A 25728-nucleotide genomic window follows, 5' to 3' on the forward strand; every position below is an offset into this window, starting at 1 on the left:
GACAAAGAGATTTAGAGGAGGAGGCTTCACTTTTTTTTTCTCTGTCTATCTCTGGAGGCTGCATACGAGCGTGGCTGAAGAAAGGAGGTGAAAAGAGAGACACACAGGGATTTAGAGGAGGTGTTTTGCTCTCTGAGAAGATAAACTGTGTAGACAGAAGAGACAGTATAGTACAGCAGGCCACAGAAAACATGAATAAGATTTTTAATTTCCTCATGATCAAAGGGAAATTGTTTCATGATCCTGACATTAAAAGCTTGTTTCCTTGAAATCAGCAAATAATTCCAATGTGAGACATAACACAATGTACACAGTTCAAATCCAGTTCTAATCCAGCTGTCAGCACAGTCTCTGTCTCCAGAAGGCTCATTGTTTCCTCACTAATTCTCACAATAGAAAAATAATTGTTGGTATAAATTGAAACTGTCACATTGGCGAGGTTCTCCAACAGAGGAGCTGTCATAATGCACAGCCATTATGTACGGCTGTGGCTGTTTCATCACATGTTGCTGCAAACCATAGTTTTGGTAAAATCTCAGTAATCATTATTATTAAAGGGATAGTTTGGATTTTTTGAAGTGGGGTTCTATGAGGTACTTACCCACAGTCAAAGTATCCTGTAGATGATGGTCTGTGTGTTCCCAGCTTGGAGAACCAGACGCTCCAGGCAGGAAACGAATGAATGTGTTGCTGCAGACGGGGACTGACACAAAACCTATTTTAACCACCTTAACAGGTACTTCATACAACCCCACTTCACAAAATCCAAACTATCCCTTTTAACATTTTTTTTTATAAATGAAAGTGTATGTGTGGGAAAAGGTGTACAGTTGGCCCTGTGTTGGTATTGGCTACATAACCATGGCTGATTACATGTGTGGGGTTTTCAAAACTTAATTCCTAACCACCCACTACTTAATGCCAGCCCATTTTCTGATCTTCCTGCACGTAACTTTACTAGTCGGCCTATTTTACTGTCTTTGTTGCAGTATCAGCTTTAAATTATTGTTTAGTGAGCTGAAGTTATAGTTATGGAAATAATAACCTTGTCCTTCATGGTCATTAAAGCAGGTATTATGGTCAAATATTAGCCTTCACCATCCTCAGCCTGCACTTTTATAGCACTTTTCTAGCCATAGAGACCACTTAAACCGCATTTACAGTACAGATCATCATTCATCCATTCACTCCACCCCCACCACCCCTTACTTTTGATGATCCCAGTAGGAGACGACGGGGCTTGGTGTAGATGATGATGAACACCATTCTAAGTCCATCTGATGCAGGGAACAGCCTCACCCTAAATCATAGCATGCTTTATCTTCTGCTTTACTCTAATGGGACCATCATTTACAAAATGAACATCATGCTGTATTGAAGAAGACTTGAAACTAGTGATTGAGACCATAAACTCATTATGAGAATGTTTACTGAGGTAATAAATCAAGTGAGAAGTAGGCTCATTTTCCTGTTGACTTTCATAAAATCTGACTTCTTTTTTGTAACCAGTGGACTCGCCTCCTGCTGCCCATTAGAAAGAATGCAGGTTTTCAGGCCAGGAGGTTGCACATTAACATGCCGTGGAAATTTTATTTAGTTGTTTGACAGGAGAAAAAAGATAATGCTGTAATTGTACATTTTTTAATTGTCATGTCACAAATGATTAATCAATTATAACATTATGTTTCTTTACTTTTTTGGAATCAGGTACTCCTGCTAATACCTAAATAGCCTAGCTTGGTAGCTTGGACTCATTTTAGAAACAGCGTACAGTACTGTACCCGACAACAATATTCATCCATAGATTATATAAAATAGTATTCATCCCAAAAAGTATATATTTATATATATATATATATATATATATATATATATATATATATATATATATATTTACAGCTTATCACACCTTTTCTCAACTTCACTTTTCTTGTAGTTAGGGCTCCAGCTGTCTTCCTTTGTAGGGCAGAGTAGCAGAATGATAAGTGGAACCCTTATTTCACGTTTTTCTCATCCTCTAACTTCTTTCTCCCTCTCTTCTGTGATTTTGCTCCCTGAGGGGTAAAACATAGCATGCAGGGAGAAAAAGGCTAAAGTGCTCATGAGAGCAGAGAGAAACTTTGATGGCTCTGAGGGAAAGTCAGAGCAGTTTGTCATTATCTTGTCTGTGGCGCTATAATTATACCCCCACTTTTCTCTTTGAGATATACAGACACACATATACACACTCGGAGACACCCTGATCTCTACACAAGCAGTGTAATGCACACATGCATACAAAGGCACATAATATGTGGTCTTCAGATGTACAGCTGCACAAGTACACACACGTCATATATACAAATGTGATATGTGTTTTTTTCCCAGTACCTTTTGAAGGTAATGGCTGTTGTGGCGCAGTCACAGGCAGGCTAACTTTCCCCTGGGAAGTTGGCATGACGCTGAGCTCGGGTTACAGGTTTAATGTGACCGTGGGACAGGGAGAGTCTGGCTTACCCAGGTGTCACATATCCTGCAGGTTTACCCTGTAGTGACCACAGCAGAGTTGTTGGTGCGTGTGTGTTTATGCGTGCCTAGTTTGGCATCTGCAGTCAGCTCGAGGGCCCATGCTCAAACCATTCATTTGCAATTTTTATCAAAGTCGCATTATGGTGCATCTTGTGGTTTTGCAGCTGCGAGAGGGAGAGTTTTTTTTAATTTCCTTTACAGGCAGATGGTGCATTCAAGGACGTGCCAGAGTTGGGGAGTTGGAAAGCAATGAATTCAGAGGCTACTTTGTTGGAAAATCTGATCCTGGTGTTAAAAAAGGAATAATTACTTGATGTCATGGATCATTTAAAGGGGAGTTTTAAAACCAGTCCCTGCTCTCAAGTGCTTTACTGCACTATGATAACGCAACACTGAAACTAGAGGTGATGAAATTTCTGCAAAGTCTACTGAAATGAAGTGAAACCGTTTGTAGTCAAGGGGCTAAACTACCCTGCCACTATGGCCCTTAAGTGTTCGTGAGGAAGATGTTAAATCAACCATATCCTCAGAAGAGAATGTTGATAATGAATTATTCTGCAAAAACACAGATTATGTTCAATGAATCTGGGGAACACAATGAACAATGACCCATTGTTATGTCAAATAAACTATTATATAGTAATTGTAAGGTATATTTAATGTTATGCAGCCAGGCTTAGGGCTGAAGAAAGATGGTATTTTATTGGGAGTTTTCTGGCCTTAGAATGCAAAGAGCAAATATAGATGGTATTCAACCATGAAGGTCCACACCTATACTGGTTTTTATTAAACATAAAAGAAGCAGCAGTAGTCTTTATGGAAGTGCAATACTAAATTGCTGGGTAAGGGAGACTGGGGATGGTAGTAACACTGTTTGTTTGAGCATCAGTAACTAGCTGGTTGTTTGTTCCATATCTCTAAACTATACGATGCAAGGTAAATATATTTTGTTTGCTACAAATGAAACTCATTTCGACATCTAATACGCAACCCAAAAATCAAAGAATAAAGAAATTTCCCCTAAAATTTTGTTGTATTTTCTTTTTAATTTATAAGGGACACAGGTAACATAGGTTATATGCAGTTCAATTTCGTCATATTTCCATATATTTATTTTGTATATAGCAAGACCATCACTGTCAGCTGATCTGGGCTGTTTGAATGGATTTGCATCGGCTGACTTGACCCAGACGGAACAAGTAAATATAATAGGAAACAACCTTTTGTTTTCTCGAGATAAAAAGTTAATTATGTCATTATCGGGAAATAACAAAAAGCCATTTTGTCGAGATAACGACATAATTAACTCATGATCTGGAGAGATTAAACTTCCATAACTAGGCATGCATTTTCAGAATAAAAGCCCAACATTCAGTGCTTCCTCCCAGAGTTATATCCCTGTCTTCTGTTAGACCATCTTGGGGCACTTAAAATCCTCCATTAAAACCCGCTAGTGAAAGTCTTGTGAAACGGTGTGTTAACAGCTGCTTTAGGCTCGGTGAGGCCTCAGGGCTTACTGCAGCTTTTACAGACAACCATCTCTGAAGCAGCTGGAGTACAATAATATCCACTCTTCCATCATGTTTTTAGTAGACTCACTTATACCTGATTTTGCTGAAAGGGGAAATATTGGGGTGTAGCAAATTAATACACTATTACTAAAATTAATTGATACTGGGAATCAAACTGAAACACTATAGTAAATAGCATCACATTGTGTGTATGTGTACGTGTGTGTTTGTTTGTTTGGAGCGAGCAGGGAAGCCTAGTGCTTTTAGCCGCTGGCTTACACACTGTGTCCATTCACTGCCTCCCTGCAGAGTCCTTACATAACAGGCACCAGCTCTGAAATCATGAATCAGTAGATTTACAGCTTTAAAGTTTCCCCTTTTGCTGCTTTTCAAAAAGTTCTGAGGATGTCTGGAGGTTAGAAAAGCAGCTTGTGGGACCAGCTTTGTGTCAATTCAAACATTGCTTAGTTTGTATCGAGTGTAGGAGTAATGCCATAGCTTACAACCCTGATTCCAAAAAAGTTGGGATGCAGTGTAAAAGGTAAGTAAAACAGAATGCATCTAATTCAGAATTCAGGCTATATCTATTTTTTTTTTTTTTTTTTGGTATTGGGGTTGTATAGGTAAAACCTCATGGTTTGGATTACATACTCCAAAAAAAATGACAAAGATTGGCAAGAATACTGGATTATCATGAAAAAACATAATGATTTAGATTAAATATCTGAAGTCTACACACATTGGGACACTGACATGATGTAAAAATGTGTATTAAGGGGCCATTCAGCACCCCAAACTTTCTCAATGCATGGACTTTGTTGCTCCTTATACAACATCACATCCTCCTTCACTCCTGTATTAAATACTACAGCTACTAGAGGTCAGTGCCTAATAATAACAATGCTATAGCAGTACATTTGATAGGCTGACAATGACTTTCTTTAACACCCATTCAGTGGTGTGATAACATCTGGACCTAGCCTGGGTATAACCAAGGCAAGGCAGCATGGTGTCCATGGCCGATTCTTTGCCCTGCTTTTGGTATCCAATCACAGAATGGGGAGGTACGGCAAGACGATGACGCTTACTATTCGAGAGACAGAAGTTTGTAGTTAACTTACAGATCCAACATGGCTGCAGCAGACGCAAAGCTCTCTTTCAATCTAGCTGTAGACAGTGTTCTAGATAGTTAAGAGCTAAGTTTATTTTTAAAAAAGAACAACGTTTGGCTTTACACTCCTTTATCACCACTAAAAAGGATGTTTTACCCTTGCTTCCAACAGGTTTTGGCAAAAGCCTAATCTACCAACTAGCCCCGTTAGTGGCTAAGCTAATGGGGTTTAGCGAGACCCCGGTCATTGTGATGAGATTGGCTAAGAGCTACCTACAGAGGCTTATAATAGACATTCGTAGCGCCCATGAACGGCTCTGGCGGATCCTAAACCACGTTTCCTCTATGGAAAAATTAATAGGTGGTCTCCAGACTATCTCTTTTTTGTATTAGTCTGACGTTAGCCAGGCTCATCTGGACCGGGTGTTCTCCTGGCTACCTGACTTGCAGTGTCATGGTCCTAGGGATTTTGGTCCTGTTTTATTTTGTTGTCACTGTCTTTTATGGCATTACTTGTCAGTTTGTACCTGCTATTTGTGTAGTCACTGTCTGTTTTATTTAGTCTTTCTCTGTTAGGGTCCTTGGGTTTTCAGTTTGTAGTTTGTTACTGTTTTATTTTGTAGCCACTCTCTGGGTGCTTCTCAAAGTCATGGGAGGATTGAATTTAAAGAAACTACGTCATCGACACCAGCCAAAGGACTGTTCTGATGTCAAGGATCGACAGAATTCTACCGAGGACAGTAAAGTCCTTCTTTCAGTAAATTTACAAGGATGCTTGTGTGTATCCTCACCACGCTTTGTACACCGCAATACTTTTAACATAATGGTCTGCTGGAAGTATTAAAAATGGTGACCATCAAAGCGTCTACGCTGGCAGTCCAGTATACTATTATTTTTTTTAATTTATAAAATTAATAAAAAAAAATATTAAAGTATTCCCTCTTCAATTTCAACAAAAAAGTTGAAAAGCTCTGTTGCTAAAACCACATCCATGTCGTGAACTGGTTTTGAAATTGTAAAAGCCTGTTCTAATTGTGTTATAACAATAATTGGAAGGAGTCTTGCCTTGACCTTGAGATACATCTCCTGTTATGGTCCTAGGTTTTTTCAGTTTGTTCCTGTTTTACTTTGTAGGTCACCTTCCTCATGCGTCTTGTCTTGTTTTACCTCCTCCGTTTGTCCTTTCCCTGCCTTTTTCCCCCCCTCACATGAGTTTCATTAGTTGATTAGATCACTGTGTATTTCGTCCATGTGTTTGGATTGTTTCAGTAGTGAGTTCACCTTGGTTGGGTTCGTTGCTGTTTCAAGTTTAGTTTGCCTGCCTGCTTTTTTGACTTTGTTCCTGTAAGACCATTTTCTTCATAAAAATATTTTCATTCACTCTGCCAACTTGGGTATGCATTTTCAGGCCTAGCCTGTACAGCTTCAGCAAACAAAACATGTAAAGCCCTTGCTCTAAGTGATTTAATATTGCTGTGAAGTAAAAAGGAAAAAAATGACCCATCACACCATTATCTCCTACGGTTTTATTTCAATGCCGTTGAGATTCCCCTGATCAATACATTTACCCTAAACCCTCATTCAGTACTGCTCAGTGGAAGTCCATTTTTCCAGGTATGAATGTGTGGAGCTGCATGAATATGAAGCAGAGCATTTTTATAGAAAGAGCATGTGTTCTCAGTAGTTTCCCTCAACAAATAAAGGTGAAGAAACATTTCCTCTGGTCTTTTCCGTGTCGCAGTGAGTGCAGGTGGTCGCAGCGAATGCCCGGTCCCACTCTGCAGGTCCGACCTCTCATAAATGACATTATGGAAAGTTAATGTGCCGTCGGCCTCAGTGGAAAGGATGAATCTGCCTCATAAACTGTCAGCATTGTCAAGGTTTTATAGAAGGGCCTCGCCTTGTTGCCTTTTACAGAGAGTCAGGTGAAGCATGCACTTGAAAATCAGGTGTGTGTTTGTGCGTGTGTGTTTAGTACAGTGGTGGGACACTGGCAGCTTTATTCCTGGCTGCTCTATGAATGCCAGTCTGTAAGCAGAGAGGGTCAGCGAGACAGACTGCCTTTAGTGCTCAGTGTGTGTGTGTGTGTGTGTGTGTGTGTGTGTGTGTGTGTGTTTGTGTGTGTGTGTGTGTGTGTGTGAGAGAGAGAGAGAGAGAGAGAGAAAGAGAGGTGCTTTGATGAGTCCTATTGATCTTTGTTTAGATGACTTCACAGCTTGCAAGAAGAGAGAGAAGCTGATGCACAGACAGAAGATGAGGAGAGCAGACTGATCAAGTTTGAGGAGACAGAATGAAAGAGTGAAAGAGTAGTTTTGCAGAAAAAAAAAACATTCCTCCTCCATTTCTGCTGCCACACTTTGCTTTCACCTTGTTTCACTTTGGACGTCAGGACATCAGTTTACCACTGATTTTCTTCCATGTAACTTGTTTTCAGAAGAGTGCAGAAGACTGGGTCCTCTAAAAATATTTTTTTTAATTTGAAAAAAGTATACTCCTCAAAAACTTGGCTATACTTACATGTAGTTGAATACCATTTGTCATTAGGGACAAGTTTTGACATAGTAAAGTGGAGATGTCTGTGCACTACACTACATCTGAGATTCAAATGTACACCTGGCTAGCTAGCTTATGCACGTCAATACTTCAAATTAAAAGCTGTGAAACCTTCAGCGCAAAGGGGAGAGAGAGTGGAAACACAAGTTAACATCGTAGCAGATGTTATTGCGTGTCTAACAACCACTAACGGTATCAGTAACTGCCAGTTACAAGCTAACAAGCTAACAAACAACAAAAACAAGCTAAAAGATGCTAACTACACTTACCTATCCGATACATCTGCTAGTAGGTGTGCTTCCAGCCCCTGAGAGTTCTTTCTTTGACTTTTTATGTGGGAAAACTATTTTAAATAAAATATTAACCTTAGCAGAGTATTTCTACATGCTTTAAAATGTGTCTGGAGGGGGACTTTAAGAAGCAGCTCAAAAATAGCCTCCCAGAAAATAAACATTGCAATTAATTGAGGAAATGTCAGTATTGACTGCTGCAGTGTATAAATTGCAGTTGGAAGCAGTTTTTATTTCTTGGAGAAAAAGATGTTTGAGGCATCTTCTCTAAACAAAGTGCTCTGATGCTCTGCAAAATCTCTGGACTACAAATCAAGGCGCATTAGCATCTCATTTTCTTCTCCACGACAGTATTTATAACCTACTTCTCAACTTCTGAGGAATAAATTATCAACAGAAAGTTGTTTCCATATGTATGCTAATTCACAGTGCAAATGTAACATTCTCAAGATATAAATCTCAGTATGAGTTTCGGTCACTTAAATCCCTAATTCTTAGTCTATGAATAATTTCTCTATTGTGAGTTAGAGTTCTCTCTTTCTTTACAGTCAGTGCTTTTCACTAGTTGAGTTTAACTCAAGTTAAAGTAGCAATACCACAGTGTGAAAATGATCTGTTACATGTAAAGGTTTAGCATTCAAAATGTCAATGAGTAAAAGTACAAATGTATTAGCATCAAAATATACTTAAAGTGGTTGTACATTACATTCAGAACATTAACCCCTTATCACTCCGCCCCAGTTTATAGATAATTTGCATGCTGCTTTGAAAATCGTCATAGCAAAAACCTTTTTGCCAAATCTCGACAAGATACACTGACATGCTTGATACCAATATCTGCAGTTTCTTCTCTTGTCTTATCTTATGTAACCATAAGATGAAGCCAACCATAGCCCTGTGTGCCCGCCGGTGGGCCACTGAGCCCAATGTCCTATGAGCTGTACATTGGACCACCAAGGGGTTAATATAGCAGTAATCAACTATTTCCTATTTAGAGATATAGTGGAGTAATGGTGCCCTGACCTCCTCCATCTGTTTTAATTTGAGCGTCTCTGTTCTTTGTTGGGAACGAACAAACTGTCGTCATAGCTGGTCCGACTGGTTGTGCATGTTTGCTTGCGTGTGTCCCACTCAGCACTGCTCTCGTACGGTAGTTATCGCAGATAACACCTTCCCGACCCACAACGCTGTTGCAAAAGCATAATGGCTACCCATCGGGTCCCCTCAAATTACACTGTCAGTTCTGTCCCCACTCTGGCTGTTTTTAGGACAGTTCATGGTGGCATGTTTAACGTTCTTAGAAAGGGAAAAGTTTCTTTTAGCCTTTTTTGTGTATTAAATTTCAAAATGAAATGTCCCAGTAATTTACAATTGCTGGGCTCAGACCCTTTACGCCCACCCATAACGACAGGCTTGGCCTAAACCTATCCAAACTGCAACCATTTCCTAACTTGAAACCTTGTGTTTAAAACTACGAAAAGTTGTTGTGTACTTTCCTTGTTCTTTATGTACAATAAATTAAATGAACCATTGAGGCCTCTTGAAATGCAGGCTGCCAGGGTAGTTGCCCAAAGCAAGGCAAGCAAGTTTATTTATACAGTACATTCGAGCAACAGAAAGTGAAGAGAATATAATATAAAAGCAAGGTAAAATAGGTATATAATTCATAAATACAAGTTGCAGTGTAAGAAATTATAATTATTTGATTTAGTAAAAGGCATAAAAGTCTTGATTTAACTTCCTTTCTTCCATCCTCCCATTTGCAATCCTCTCCTCGCTTTCCTCCTCTATCTTTCTTTCTTTGCAGCCATCAGCACATCAGGAGAAAGCTATTCATTACCGCCTTGCGTGTCGGTGCTGAATCTCAGATCATATTTCAAACTCATAACAACTTTCAGTAAGAATCACGCAGCCTTGGCGAGGAAATGAAGACTTAAAAACACAATCTCCACGTCGCTCCGGTTTCTCACACATTTTAACAACAAATGTGCAGCGGCGGGAAAAGATGAATGTACAATGGGCTCGTCTCGAAACGCCTCCCGACGTCTGTAGATAAGGAAATAGAGATTTTTCTTTTCGCATACAAGACACCGATAATGATATTTATGGTGAGATTAGGATTAAATGCATGCATGAGGATTCCCTTTGAATTTTCTTTCAGTTTTGATGTAAAAGTTTGCCCGAGATGAATCAATATATAGTATCTGTATGCTGTAACACTAAGTAATTCATCGTATACTGCAGCTGCACAGGGAAAAGTGCTGAACTGACCATATCATGCAAAGCTGCTAACTACTGTTATGGTTTTTTTCTAGCTGTTATCCAATGCTGGCCCACTAGTTTGTGTTCACGGGGATAAGAGGGTAATATGCGAGCAAATAAGCAAGTAATGGTATCTTCTCTCCCATGGGAACAGCTTGACACGGCCAGAGGTCAGTGATCTCCATCACGGCTCTCTCACACACTGTATCGACTTATCGCTTTTCTCATCTCCTCTCTCTGCCTCTCATCCTCACCCTTTCATCAAAACAGCACAAGAGACTTGACTGAGCTGCTTGAAGAGGAGAGAAAATAGCAGAAAGTAATCCCGTGGAAGAAGAGAGATAAGGAGAGGAACAGTGAGGCAGAGCAGGAGATGACAAGATTCCTCCCCTTGTCTCTTTCTCCCATGCTAATTACAGCGTTTGTCCTCCTCTGGGATGGAGGGCCGTATGCCCGCTGCGACATTTGTGTGAATCATAGCTTGATGTCTCCGAGCGGATAAAAAGGAGAGATTTTAATCAACAAAGAGCTGCTATTCTTTATGCACTATTACGCCTTACTGGGCTTTGATGTGTTGGCGTAAGCATGAATAGGAAGGAGCGGAGAACACACAAAGAGAGAAGTGAGAGAGTAGAGATGTTCATAATCCATCATGCCTTGTCAATTTACACTTCCATCAAAATGCTTAAAAGGGCCGTTTGATCTGACAGGGAATGAAGAACAAGGTTTGAAAAAATAGAAGACATGTAAAGAGTGTAACAGGTTAAAGTAGAGGCAAGAACATGGAGATGGGAGCAGTGGCGGACTCAGGCCATCTGAGGGGCAGGCGCAAAATAAATTTAAAAAAGGGCACCAGATGCATGCTCACAAAATTGTATAGCTTGCATAAACCAAGATGGTACTACATCACATTTTCCTAATTTTAAATCATAATAAGAGAATCCTGGGTGGCACTTTATCAAGTTTTCTCCATTAGATGAACCCTAAAGGGGACGTCCTAACATTTTTCTCTCTTAGGGGACATCCCAGAGGGCATTTTTATCAAATTTTCTCCAATGGAAAGGTACCCTAGAGTGTAGTTTGTCACCTTTTATCTACCATGTGAGCACCCAAGGGGGCAAATTTTCAGCATTCCACTAGTAGATTAGAAGTCAGTATTCCTCTCAAGAAAATAAGGGAACTGTACTACTAAAGTAAGGCTAAAGTAAACAAACAGATGATATGTTTAATCTTGTGAAACAGGATATTAAAGTGTCCATGTAAGATATTATCATGTGGAAATAATATATTATGTTTTGACAATAATCTTGTGTGAACAAGATCCAAATGTGTGAATAATGTTTTGGCAAGGTTCATATAGTCTGCACACAAGTCCTTGTTGGAATCTACTGGGAACAAGATCCATATGTGTGCACAAGTTATAATAATGTGGGGACAAGATCCATATATTGTGCACACAAGTCCAATATCCATCTGTTGTGGACACAGGCTATTATCTTGAAAACAAGTTGTAGGTATTATCTTGTGGGAATAGGTTGTTCAAATGTTACATTATTAGCTCACAAATCAAAAATACCATTGTTTGGAATATTCATCACTTGCATCACTCAAATGAAAATGAAATTTTGTGTTGAATCAAGAAAAGAGACAATGTTTTAAGTCCTCATTTATTTTAAAGGATCAATAAATTGGAAGACTCTGTGTTTTGTTCAGTCCAGTTTCAAACAAAAACATTGCCTTTGTACTTTTCAAGTCCCCTTGGAAGGAGGAGGTCAGGGTGAAAACAGACCTTCACACAAGAGAGCGGTGTTTGGGTCCAATTTAAAACCAAAATGTTATGTTTGTTATTGTTGGTATTTAAAGTAATCTAGTTTTTTATACCTAAATCCAGATCTTTTCCCCCAACACAGTTTTTTAACCAAGAGTTTAAAACTGACTGAAAGCGTCAAAACATTTTGAGCTGCTATGTGACAAGTAGGGATTCAGAACGAGTTGCAACGATTTAAAGTATGTGTGGTTTTTCAGAAAATTACAATGCCAGCATTTCATACTGGCAACTTGGTCGCCTGTATTTCTCTTTTCTTCATTCATTGTGGATGTTTCTGGCAGCAGCTTTTGGGCACTGGGTGTACAGGCTGCCCACTAGCCAATATGTGGAGGGTGTGAAGGCTGGACTTTAAAAATGTAGCAAACAAGTGTCAGATTGATTGTAAACATACAAGAGGGAGCTACATAAATTGTGGACACAGCACCTAAAAAACATATATTTAAAGACAAAACAGCAAGTGGACAAAGCTCGTCCCAGAGCGAGAGTGAATCTCGGGTTGGATTTCACCCCAAGCCGGGGAGGAGTGGCCAACTTAAAATTTGTGTTTACAAACCATTATGGGCAAAGCCTGCTCATTGTGCCTTTAAGCATTAGGGAATTTGACTGTACATAACACAACCCATGAAGGTGGTGGCATTAACATGTCAGCTATTACTGAATTATTAATAAGAGTGTTTCTGTGTTCAACATTGTGTAAGTGTGACCTCACAGTGGGAAAAACCCTTCCTTACAGCTTCACCCAATTGATTTTCCAAGGCATTAAAGAGAGAGAGCATTGACCTCTGACCTTTATCCCCACATGACCATCCAACGGAGCTCATTGAAAAAGTGAAACATGACTTTTGCGTTGTCCTTTCATGAATCCCTCAGTCATCATCAGATAAAACCGTGTAAAAGATTTGTTTGCACCCATGTCCATGTAGCAAGGTGTGCATATGATGAATTGCTCACTGGGGGACATGCTTGACTTCAAGGAGGAATGCATCCAAACCTCTTTCGTCAAACTGTCTTCATGTCTCTGGCTTGGTGGTGGTCCCTGAATTATTTCAGCAATCAATGTCAGTGCTGGCCAGTGTAGCACTGAAAGGCCACACTTGTTGTGAGTGGGCTGGAGCAGTAAAGATGCATGCCACAGTACAATCAATTTAGATGTGTTGAGGAAACCGGGGAACTGCCCTGGAGGGGAATTCAGACCCAGAGGAAAAATAATCAACAGCCATAAGAAAACATTCCTGCCCTTCAGATGCAACCCCCTCAGGCATCTCTCCACCTCACACTCTTTGAAATCCTCCCCAGCCTCCTCCTTTCTCTCCTGCCATGGTCCACTTCATCACAAGCGTCATGGTGAATATGAAATATGCCTCAGATGAATGATTGCAGACTGGATTTGGGCTTATTGAACACTCAATATCTGTATCATCCTCCAATATCATTATCTTCCTCCATACCCATGGACTAATCTCTATCATAGTCTGAGGAGGGACTCCGATAGGGGAAAAAGATAGAGTCAATAAAGAGATTACTATGATAATAAAGGCTGAGATTAATAACACTCTCTATCTCTCTTCATCCCTCCCTCTTTTGCTTTGGTTCAGTTTCACTCATTTTAGAGTGCTTTATTGGCACCTTCCTTACACTGTGAAAAAGGTGACAACACAGTATACAGCAAAGTTATGCCTTAAAGATATTTCTACAATAGATGGGGCGATGAGCTCATTGTTGAGGGGGTGGGGTCTGTCTTTTGGGCTATTCCTATTAAGATATTATATTTTAACTGATCAAACTGTTGTGATGTGTTTGAGTTCAGAATAAATGCAATTCAGAAGATTTTGGTATATCTCTAAGTTCAGACTACTTTGAACTAATTCACTTTTACTTTGGATTACTTTAAACTTGATTTTAGGAATGTGACAGCCCCAGTTTCAACCTTTAGTTGCACTCACAAAATCAATCTGCACACCCTTGATAAATCAGAATCTATATAATGCCATTAGCACCACCAGAAACCCACGCCCCTGTGGCATTATCCATTGGCCAAATGACATATAAATAGATAATAGATATTTGACAAGCAAGTCTGACCACTGAGGCAGCTAAGGCTGATGCAACAACTCACATCTGCTAGCTGCTGCTGGTTTCCTTAGTCGGTGTGTAAATCAGAAGATATAGTTGAATAATAGACACTATGGTTACACGGTTTGTTTTATTCTGTATTATGTCAAGAACTCACAGTGCCTTTCTCTCCCCCACTCCCTTCTTCCCTGTCTCTGTCTGAACAGCCGGAGTTGTCCGGGGCAGCCGTCCTCCACCAGGCGAGGAGGGATCAGGTAGTGGATGCCTGTCGAGTCTACAGTGCATCCAGCCGTAAGCGCAGAGTCCTGACACCCGGAGACCTCAAACACCTTGTGGTGGATGAGGACCATGAGCTCATCTACTGCTATGTCCCCAAGGTGGCTTGTACCAACTGGAAACGCGTCATGATGGTGCTTACAGGCCGAGGCAAATACAGGTGAGTCCAGTACCTCACAAATTGTAAAATAGGTGATAGGGGTATTTACTTGCCCTGATCAATGTATTGCTCTGTGGTTGAAAAATAGGAAGCAAATTCCACAGGTCATTTGTTGTAAGTACTATTTGGTGTCGCACTTGACTTAGGGGCCACTTCCGAGTGTAACATAATGAGACTGAGAGAGTGTTATGACTACAGTCTATGGCGGTATGGCGGTAATGGATCTTTAACCCATGACTTTTGCTATGACCTTTTTTTCCTGCAGTGTTTACACTTTACCTTGTCTGTGTTTTCTGCTCAACTCAGCTCTTTCATCTCATTAAAATCCAAAGTGTTTCTATGTTGGCAGAATTTTAGTTTTCTTTGATACTGTGCCTTGTCCCACCTTGCCACCTCAAAAAACACATGATCTCTAGCTACACAGACACCTATAAAGTTGGAATAATTTTGTTTTCAGACACAATCCTCTGTTAATTTGGGTTTAATTTTCATTGTGATATGTTTGGAAGAGATTGATTAATAAAAATTCGAGAAGATATACATTATATCTGCCAAGAATAAATCACATTGTCACAATCATTTCATGGAAAGAAGTACAAAAAATATTTTATTCCAACTTTGTGGGCGACCATGTATATTCTGCACTTGAGCAAGCTTGACCACCATACTGAGCAATAAAAAAGCTAAGCTATTAAAAAGCTATTTGATTCAGAAAACCACAATGCTGCGATAATGCTTTTACAAATGCAAAAAAAATGCAAAAATTGGAGTCAGTGCCCTGACAATATGTTGGCACAGATTGCTGATGTTGGCTATTTTTTCATATTGACAAATGGTGGTTCAACAGGTTTTCCAGAACCACACCAGTTAAAGCTCGTACACTGGAGCTGGCAAAACCAGAAATCAACACAACTCTTATTACACTGGAAGTTAATACAAGGATGTGAATGCATATTGTTTGTTTTGTTGTTGTTCCTCATTGTCCCTGTGCCTCTCTTCCACAGTGACCCAATGGAAATCCCTTCTAATGAAGCCCACATTCCTTCCAACCTGAAGACGCTAAACCAGTACAGTATTGCTGAGATCAACCACCGCCTCAAGAACTACCTCAAGTTCCTCTTTGTTCGCGAGCCCTTCGAGAGGCTGGTCTCCGCATACCGCAACAAGTTCACCCTCAAGTACAACTCGTCCTTCCACAAGCGATTTGGCACCCGCATCATCCGCCGCTACCGGAAGAATGCCACGCAGGATGCCCTGATCAATGGTGCTGATGTCAAATTCAAAGAATTCGCTGAGTACTTGGTCGACCCGGCCACGCAGCGTGATGGCCCACTCAACGAGCACTGGCAAACAGTCTACCAGCTTTGTCACCCATGCCACATCCACTATGACCTGGTGGGCAAGTACGACACACTGGAAGACGACGCTAATTACGTATTGCGGCTGGTGGGTGTTGGCGACTCCTTGCGCTTCCCAAGCTATGCGAAGTCCACTCGTACCACAGATGCCATGACGGCCCAGTTCTTCAGCAATATCAGCACTCAGCAGCAGATCCAACTCTACCAGCTTTACAAGTTGGACTTCCTCATGTTCAACTACTCTACTCCCAGCTACCTCCGGCTGGACTAATGGAGGACAGAGCTGGGACTCTGAGAATGGCTGCCTTGTTTAAGGAAAGGCAACAAAATGAGTGGAGGGATTTTTTTGGAGGCTAACTTGATTTTAAAAAAACTGTCGTTGTAACTTGCAGGCGTGGGGTCTGAATTAGACATATAAACAGGTGCTGAAAGAATTAAAGGTAATGCGTGCTTATCTGGGCATAAGGAGGATGTCCAATCAACTCTGTATGATGCGGAGTGAACTGATTGGGTTTGAATGTGGGCTAAATGGACCAAATGCATGCAAAGACTAAAATGTGTGGGTGAAGCAGGTCTTCAAGGTGTTTTAAAAGGGGAACTTATCCTCAGAGGACGAAGTTGAAGAGGGATTCTCCTGATGATGTTCCCTACATGTTTAAACAAACTGCTGACAAATTAGGCTGCTTTAGATTCTTCAAAGCAAACAGCGGCCTCGCACGCGCCCTGACCCCAACGCATTGTGGGAGCTAAGCTTATCTCCCCCTCCCCCTGATCAATAGAGAAACTCCGTCAAATTGTAAAACACAATTCATGTCCTTCGCTGCAATGTCAGCGCAGCCTGTTAACGCCCTCTCACCCTTGCCCTCATTAGATTCATACATTTCAGAGGGAAACCAGCCTCTCACCGCCCCAAGGACGCCCTGTAATAGATGGCTACTGACTTCACTCTCAAGACCTCTACAACTATGGCGACATGGACTTTAGCCAACAGTTTTAACGAAACAAGTTATCACTGGTCTCTAGCATTATGATGTTGGCAGAAGAGACCTCTTGACCACCTTGAGGACTCCAAGAAAATGGAAACTCCTGCTGCAGCAGTAAAGTGGAAGTGCTTAATAAATCATTGCCTGTAACACCAAGCATCCTTAACACTTTGAGCTACAGGACAAGAAAGGTACAGGATGCTCTCATGAGATTGGGCGCACCAGCTGTGAGTGACGGTCTGCACAGAAAGTCTGAGCTGAATGAAAAGAGACAACCTGTGTGGTCGTGGAAGGGTTAAGGGCACTGGATCTCATAACCCCGCCCTACCATGCCCACCATGCCCAGCCCAGGGGCTCAATGGATACAACCAGGGCCACACCCACAAAGCCCCTGATCGGACGACCAAACATGTCTTTAAATAACTTAACATGAGTATCCTTTGTCTTCATGCTTATTTTAATTTTAATTTTTATTATCTTATGAAGCATTGCTGCGAGCAGCAATAACAAAAGATTATTTAATTTGCTTTGTTTATTAAAGAGAGAAAGATTTAATTGATTTTTTTCCTGGGCTGATGAACATTTAAGGAAAATGTTGTTAATGCTTTATCATGTTGATTCCTTTCTTCACAACTGGCCTCTGATACATTAATAGCGCATCGCAGCATTTTCATTTCTGAAGGTTGTACGGTACATTTCAGCCGTGGCTTTGTCCTTCTGTGTCATCAGAGATTTATGAGTTCTTTTCCATTTCCTGTTGTCAAACATTTGGTGCCAAAATATCTACGAGAGCCTCGGATATCCACACCCGGTGTTCAGTACACATCATTGCCCTCAAGCGGATTCATGGAACACCCACCACCCCCCAAACACATACAACATGAGAACTAGCTGCTACTCTCAGTGTACATATCAATAATCTACTGCCCGCATCACAGAATCAAAGACTATATCTCATACTGTAATGTGATTAATGTTAGCGCTGCTAAGCAATGTCAAGGTTAATAACTGCACTCTCCATCACGCTGTGAATTGGATTACAGGCTGTTGTGTGAGCATTAAATAGGAGAGAGAGAGAGAGAGAGAGAGAGAGAGAGAGAGAGAGAGAGAAACATGTTGTGTTCTACACCTCTTTGTAAATTCTAAGCTACTCCAGCTTCAAAGTGAAAGTAGATTGAAGATGTTTTTTCTAAAAGTTGTGTCTCTTTTTAGCTCTTAACTGAAAATATGCAGACTAGAATTGAAGCAGTCATAGTTTTCAAGTAAACTTTATATTTTGGTAGTTTGGTCCATCATTCTCGCTGGTATAGATAACATTTTACTCACCAGATTTAGTCTAAAAATGTTGCTGATGCTGTATGCCAAAGAGACAAGACCTGATTACCAAATGGTTAAGCAGGAGTGATTTATTTTGCCTTTATGTGGGAATATACATCAGCTGACAAGGTAAGGGCCTTAAACTGGCTCCTTCTTTATCACCTGATCTTGAGGCCCTTCCTTGATGAGGGTCGCTGTCAGAATCTAATACTAAGACCTTCAATTTTGCGCTTACGTTGCAAAAAAGAAGCCAATTGCCATGGGCGTTAGACCTTCAGGGGTCTCCCACAGCCCAAGGTTAACTGTCTGGGAATGGATTTGTGGTCATTTAATTATAACTTTCTTTGGAAAATCGGGAAACATGTAGGACTAAAGCACAAAGTCAGTGGGACTGGCATCAACCCACCGTGACCTGCTAAACAGGATAAGCAGGTATAACTAATGAATTGTATGACCAGGGCCTTAAGATGGTTGCCGGTTCATTACCTGATCTTGAGGCCCTATAAAGTCACGTCAAATTCATTTATACGGCTTGATATCACAAATGGCTTTACAATTTGTATATAACATGCAGTTCGACACTATGCATCGCTTAATTTGGAAAGATATGCAGCAAAACAAACAAACTGGGCCTTAAACTAAACACATTTTGAATGAGCTAGCAAATCAGTAAATCTGAAAACTTGTTTAATTATCTAATCCTTGACTTAAACCCAAGATTAAACCTATACAGGACACCCTTACACCTAATTGTAACATCAAACATAGATTTCATTTTTGACTATTTAATTACAAAGATATACTATGTACTGCTCATAGACTATAGAAATAACTGCTGCACGGCTGTAATCACAACTAGACTTCCTACATGTATTTAAATTAATTTTACCTGACAACTGAAAAAATCCTGAAACTCTGTACTGGTAAAGATATGCAACTTAAATTATGCTAAAATATTTTGTCATTTATATGGATTGAATTATGTCCAAAAACAAAAATCTGCTGCAATGTAGGTTTTGTTTCTCAATGTAGTTTCTTTACCAAGTATAGGCCTAATCATTACAGGAAAACATAGACGGTAAATCCGGTATACCTTCATGAAATACTTCAAATGAACTGATTTCATATTGTATGTGTGAACTTTTCAGCTAATTTGCCTAATTTTCCAAATTCAATCAATAGAACTTGCTGTGAATTTACATCTGTTCAGGTAAAATCATGTAGGTTACTACTTAAATTTGCAATCTAGTCATGCTAACATTAATAATTAATATCAAGAAGCAGAATTGTGATTTTATATAAATCACGTAGTTAATAGTATTAAAAGTTTTTAAAAAGTGTGATAAATTAGTGTCATTAATCCCTGTATCAACCTAGGGTTAAGTCCTTTTTCAGCAGATGCTGAGCTTATATGGTGCATAACCTGGGGCCATTTAATATTCCAGGATAGAAATACTGAACATAATGCACATAAAGGGGGAGAGATTAAGGAGTTAAAGAGGTCCAGCAGCTCATTCTTTCCCAGCGGCTAATGGCAGCGTTATTAAAAAGATGATTTAAACTATTGCTATGAACGGTTATTACTATTACATTTAAACTATTAGCTGTCCGTTATAAATAATGTATAAAGTAATTTACATATAGCTTGGAGGACTTGGCAGGAGATGTTTTTTAATGAGCAATTTATTTTGAGTTTTTATCTCTAAATTCATAGGTGAACTGTACTCAATTGCTTGATAGCTCATACCGCAGTTCCAGGTCCACTTCAGCATAAAGTCTTGTCTAGTGGTGAGCACATTTTTAAAATAAAGATGGTGAGTGAAATGTCAGCATATCTGAAGGGTGTGATGACCAATTCTTAGATTATAAATAGACAGGTTTTTTCCTTCAGGACACGGAAACATTTTAGCTGCAAGCTTCTCCTTGTAACTTTTGAAGTGTTATTACTGTAGTGTGTGCATGTCTGTGTGAGGGCGTTATAATGAGAGAACAACCTTATTTTTCTTTGTTTTTGTAGCCCCACAGACATCTGGCTCTAATAAAGGAGAACAGCTACCGGTCTGGCCTGTAGCCCCGGCTGCCGTCCTCTTGCACAAACAATGGCTGTATTCTCAGCGCGGCCTCCTCCTGGGTCAGACGCACAGAAATACACACACTCTCAGCGTGCACATTAGCTTTCCTGCTGATGTTGATGCCACGCAGCATCTTACTCAGCAGTTGTACACAGAGGCCCAGGCGAGCAGCACCTCTCCACTTTAACACAGACTGAGCCTCGGCGTAAACTGCTCATTTAGGCCCCAGAATGGAAGACCAACGATACACAAAGGACCTCTCAGGCTGCAAACAAGCCGTTACAGAGGCTTCTCTTCTCCTCGCTCTATTTTCTCCTCTCCCACATCACTCTGAAAGTGGCCTCCTGTATAAAAAAAGTTAGTCAGTGTCGATGATCCCTACTGTCCCTGCGGGGAGAGGGGCAGCCCGCTTAAACAAACAGAGCAGGTAAAAAAAAACCCACAGGGGAACCAAGCGAACACCTAGAGGCCCCGGGTGAATTTCAGTCTCGGATAAAAACAAACAGCTACATTTCCGGCGATTTTCTCCCTATTCTTAACTCGTCAGTCTGCAGCGGCCTGTTTACTGCCCAGTTGTCTCATACTGTAGGAGTGTTTATGTGCAAGTCGAGCCAACGGGTATATTTATGTTGTTTTTGGACGATGTCTATTAATAGACTGAATTGCATATTTGCTGAAAGGAACAGGAAGGCCTCCTAATGTTTTTCTCTCAAGGAGTGGATAATTTGATTTGTGCTTATATTTTTATTTTATTATTTATGCACAGATAAACACATTTATGTACATAGTAAAAAGTAGTGTCATGACAGGTAAATATAATTAGTAATTAAAGGGATAGTTGGACAATTCGGGAAATACACTTATTTGTGGTATGTCAAATTTGGCGAGAAGATGAGACTATCTGCTAAATATGGAGCTACAGCCAACCGCTGATGAGCTTAGCTTAGTTTAAAGACTGCAAAAAACATTAACCTGTTTAACTTGGATGGTCCCATTTTCCAAGTTAGGAAGTTGTTCTTCATTTTAATGTGAAAACAACATGGAACAACACGTCCTCCAAACCATATGACCACCTAGATCATTTATTTCCACCCTCAGCTATGACCTACACAAGCGTTTTCAATAATTGGCATCCATACTGCCTCACGTCCACATGCCTAAACGTTATGGTCGCTGTTTAAAACTCATCGTTAATGCTGCGGTCTCAGTTTGGTTAAGTTTAGGCAGCAAAACGACTTGGTTAAGATTAGGAGGGGAGATACTGCGTGGTCAGGCTTAGCAAAAGATGGCTAGATATTACAACCCTAAGTGAGGTAGTTACGTAGATAACGTAAAGTATGGCGTTAATGTAACATCGACGTGACGTAGCTACACACAGGTTACACACAGAGAGGTAATGTTATGTAACCTCAAATAACAATGTCGACTTTTGTTTTCACGTGGTACACAAGCACCGGTTTTTTGATTCAAAGTCCTGTGTCTGCGCCCACCCTATGTGGACTTGTAGGTCTTTATCCTAGCCTTTGCTTTCTGTTACATCATATGGTATCCTTTGGAATTACTACGGCTGTTAGAGGGTGCTCCTAACTACAAATGTATTTATGTGCTGTTTTAAAGGCATACTATGCAGGAATTGTTGCCTACTGTTTGTACACACAACATGTAAACTTGGAAGAAGGCAATTCTTTATGCTAAGCTAAGCTAAGCTAAGTGGCTATGTGGTATAAATCTTCTCATCAAACTCTCAGCAACAAACCAAATGGTGGTATTCCCCAAAATGTCAAAGTACTCCTTTAAAGGGCAGAAGATATCTTGGAGTAAAAAAACAGATTTCTGTAGTTTATAGGGTTTATTTCTTTTGCTTTTTGGCATCAAAATGTTTTTGAAAATATATTTAATCAAAAATATCATCACACCTCATATCAGTAGCACAGAAGGACAAAGCCAGGAACTTTTTTAAAATTAAACTTCTTCCTCCTCTGCCAGTTTCATATCTACAGTCCTGATGCAGGATGTTTTGTACAGTGTAGACATGATGTCATTCATTCTGCTGTTGTTTTTGAGCTGTCATGTTTGGATCGATTCATACTCTGGTTGCCTCACACACCTGCAGACACACACAAACACACTTTGTGTGGCACTATTTTCTCTGTGCCTTTCATTCACAGCAAAACAGAACAAAGCTCCATACTCCATACTGACACACACACGTTGACTATTCATTTCTTCTCTGAGTGTCAAAGCCATACGTCTGGTGTCTCCCAGCAGGACAGATGGTTCTGCATCTCACTGCTGTTTCACACACTCATATCAACATAATTACCAAACTGTTGGGACAATGGGTGAAAAGATTGCCTGCCTATACCAGATTTGATGCTGCATTGTATATTTGGGTGCAGATTTTGGATTTGCTGGATTGTTTCATGGCACAAAAGAGAATTGTTTTACATTTTTACAGTGGAAAAATGTTTTCCAGCTGCCGAAGCTATTTGGGGATATTAACCTTTTCTTTCTATTCTAACCTTTCCCTTTCTCTTCAGCCGTTCATTAACAGATAGGGGGAGAGGAGACAGGTATAAAGACCTACTTTGCAACAGAAAACACACACATTTAGTTGAGGAAAAGAAACACACACAGTAACACTAATAAAGTGCTTTTTTACTTGCAGAGAGCTCCATTCACACTTCTCAAATTCACTTCCCACATGGCAAACCCCTCACTACAGTATTTATACACATACACACACTATGGTGAGTGCATCTGCAGAGGCCCATGTGACTGCACCAGAGAAAAGCTTGTATTCTCCTGCTGTTCACACCAATGTGGATACATCTGAATCTGTTTTTCTTCTTGGATAAAAACAGACTCGTGTTTTATTGAAAATGGAGCTTCTAAAAAACGCTTAAGTATAACCGTCATGTAACTATTTAAGGAATCTTGACTTGCAGGCACACTCTTTACACTTGCTCTGTAAACAAGAACTTTTGAGGGTGGAAATCACATAATGTAGTAACTGCTGAGATATTGAAATATATGTTGGCATCACTGCAATGTCCCTCACTGTACAGAAAAGCTGTGTTGACCATAGACTGTATATTAACATGGAGGAAGTATTTCCACAGTTGCTGATGCTGTCATTTGGAGCTTTTTACAGCAACAAATAACAAAGTCCAAAGTTTAAAGCTCAAAATACAGTGGCACATGAAGCTAAAAATGGACTCCCATTAGACTCCCATGAATAAAATTAGCGGTCCAAGCTGATTGAATCATGCAGCTCTTTCTAGACCCTCCAAGTTTTATCAGACCGAATCGATCAAATTTCTGACAATAAGACAAGTCAAAGAAGTCAAGAAAATGTATTCACAGATGTTTCATTTCCAATGTAAGTTTTTCAGAAAAGTATTTTTTTACCCAATGGCATCACATGACTGATCTGGAAACTGTAATTCAACGATTTAGCAGCTAACAGTGGCTGGTAGAGCGAGACTGGTCTCCCCTCAAAAACTCTAACGTAGAGTTTGTGCAGACAGCAAAAACGGCTCACATTTACACTTTTTAATGTCCTCTGCCGTCATCTTGCGGACTTAGTAATAATGACCGACGGAGATGCAAAGTTTAAATGGATATCGAACAGGTCGAACAAACAGTGGACTTTCACCCAGGAAAACAGGGTTTCATGTCCCACATGAAAATAAAAGTAAATTACTTTTTACGTAATTTATGTTTTTTACATAAATTACATGACTCGCAGTTTGTAAATTGTAGCCTGAAACTGCAGCCTCTTTTACAACAGAGAACTGTACGTGCATGTATAATAAAGCTGAAAAATCTTCAAATTGCCTTCAGAGCCAGCTGCTCCTCCTGGGGGCTTGCTCTTTATATACAGTCTATATCCACAGCTAAGGCAAGCACTGAAGATCAAAGTTGAAGCATAAAGCTGGTCTGTGACAGTTTGGTTCCAAACCGCAGAATCAATCACCATTATCTCTGACACGTTCAGCAATTCAAATAGGTCTTGTGTCGTTTTCATTGACGGTCATTTCAGCCAGAAACAGCTGACCAATCAGACCTTTGTAAAATGGATGAAGTATGGTCATCTTTCTACAAAATGAGCTTACTGTTTCACTGAATTTTACCAAGAACGGCTTTGCTGTATTCAGGGCAAGTGTGAAGAAAATGCCCTGAGGAACACATTTAAGTAATGACCTTAGATAAATGAATGTGGGTGGAAGGCTTATAACATTTTAACAGCATTTGTCAAATGAGTCCAAATCAGTGTGACCCCAGTGGGCCTGTCAGGTCTCATGTATGTGTTGGCCTGACATCTTGTAATTCCTCCTCCAGCAAGCAGAGATCACACACCCTCTGAGCTTTAGGGAAAGTGTTTCCAGCAGCTTCGTGTTCTTCCAGATGGTGTGGATGTTATGCTGTAACCTGTACAGTAATGTGTATGTGTGTGTGTGTGACCTTTTAAGGAATGAGTCCTAAATCAGCCGTGTCTGTTACTGAATTTGTACCATGTCATCAGCATTTTTTCACCGTCATGTGTATCAGAGTGCCTCATGTGCTGTAACTACAAGTGGAGCGGCTGGATAACGGCTGCATGTGTAGGTGGTGTGTGTGTGTGTGTGTGTGTGTGTGTGTGTGTGTGTGGACACTCTGTGCTGTACCCATTCTGCCTTAGAGCGAACGACTCCAAGACTCTCATTCAAGCAGGCGCCATTTATTTATTTATTTATTTATTGTCAGATAACTACCCGTACGTTCCTGGCAATCACCATGGCAACACACCTAAACTCTCTGTATCTCTTCCTCCCGGGACAGCCTCTCACTGTTCTGTTTTACTCCGTTCATTTCCAGGCGCACTCACTGAAACCATGAATAATTGACTGTGTACTGTAACGCTGAGTGTGGTGTCGATCCTACAGCAGCACGACCTGCGGTTCATCCTGTCTGATGTTTTCACAATAAAATAACACTGAAACTCCCAGAGCCTCCCGCTGCTTATTTCATGTGTGCATGTCAAATATGTGAGAACATAGCAGCTGTAGAGAGCATGACCTGTGACACTGAAAGGTCCCAGAAGCACTTAAACACACCACACAGAACAGAATAGAGACTGAATTCATTTCACTGTGCATAATTGGCTGCATATTTCCGCCAGTATGGAAGATAATGGTGATCAAACTCAAGAGGTTATAATAAATGTTACACACTGTACGTGAATGACTAGCAGCGGGATAATTATTATTTTATTTAACTTTTAAATAAAATGTGTGATTACTGAGATGCTTTCCTGTCAGTCAGTGATCTTCCTGGCTAGAGGATATAATGTCTCTGCTATCATCATTTCACACCACCACCACTGTCTATGGCTCCCTAGGGGGTCTCTGAATGGGTGCTATTTATAGAGCTTTACCCCTATA

The 25728-nt window shown here is 40.3% G+C and overlaps 1 protein-coding gene across 2 annotated transcripts in view; it reads left to right on the forward strand.

The window, feature by feature from the left end:
- chst11 (carbohydrate (chondroitin 4) sulfotransferase 11) overlaps positions 1-25290 on the forward strand; it is a 105817-nt gene extending 80527 nt beyond the window's left edge. For both annotated transcript variants that reach the window (XM_059325622.1, XM_059325623.1), the window contains exons 3-4: positions 14343-14572; positions 15577-25290. In XM_059325622.1, the coding sequence (XP_059181605.1) occupies positions 14343-14572; positions 15577-16201 (855 nt within the window). In that variant the 3' untranslated portion in view covers positions 16202-25290. The remainder of the gene's footprint in view (positions 1-14342; positions 14573-15576) is intronic.
- The last annotated feature ends 438 nt before the right edge of the window (positions 25291-25728 follow it).

This window comes from Centropristis striata, chromosome 22 (genome assembly GCF_030273125.1).
Source record: "Centropristis striata isolate RG_2023a ecotype Rhode Island chromosome 22, C.striata_1.0, whole genome shotgun sequence".
NCBI lineage: Eukaryota > Metazoa > Chordata > Actinopteri > Perciformes > Serranidae > Centropristis > Centropristis striata.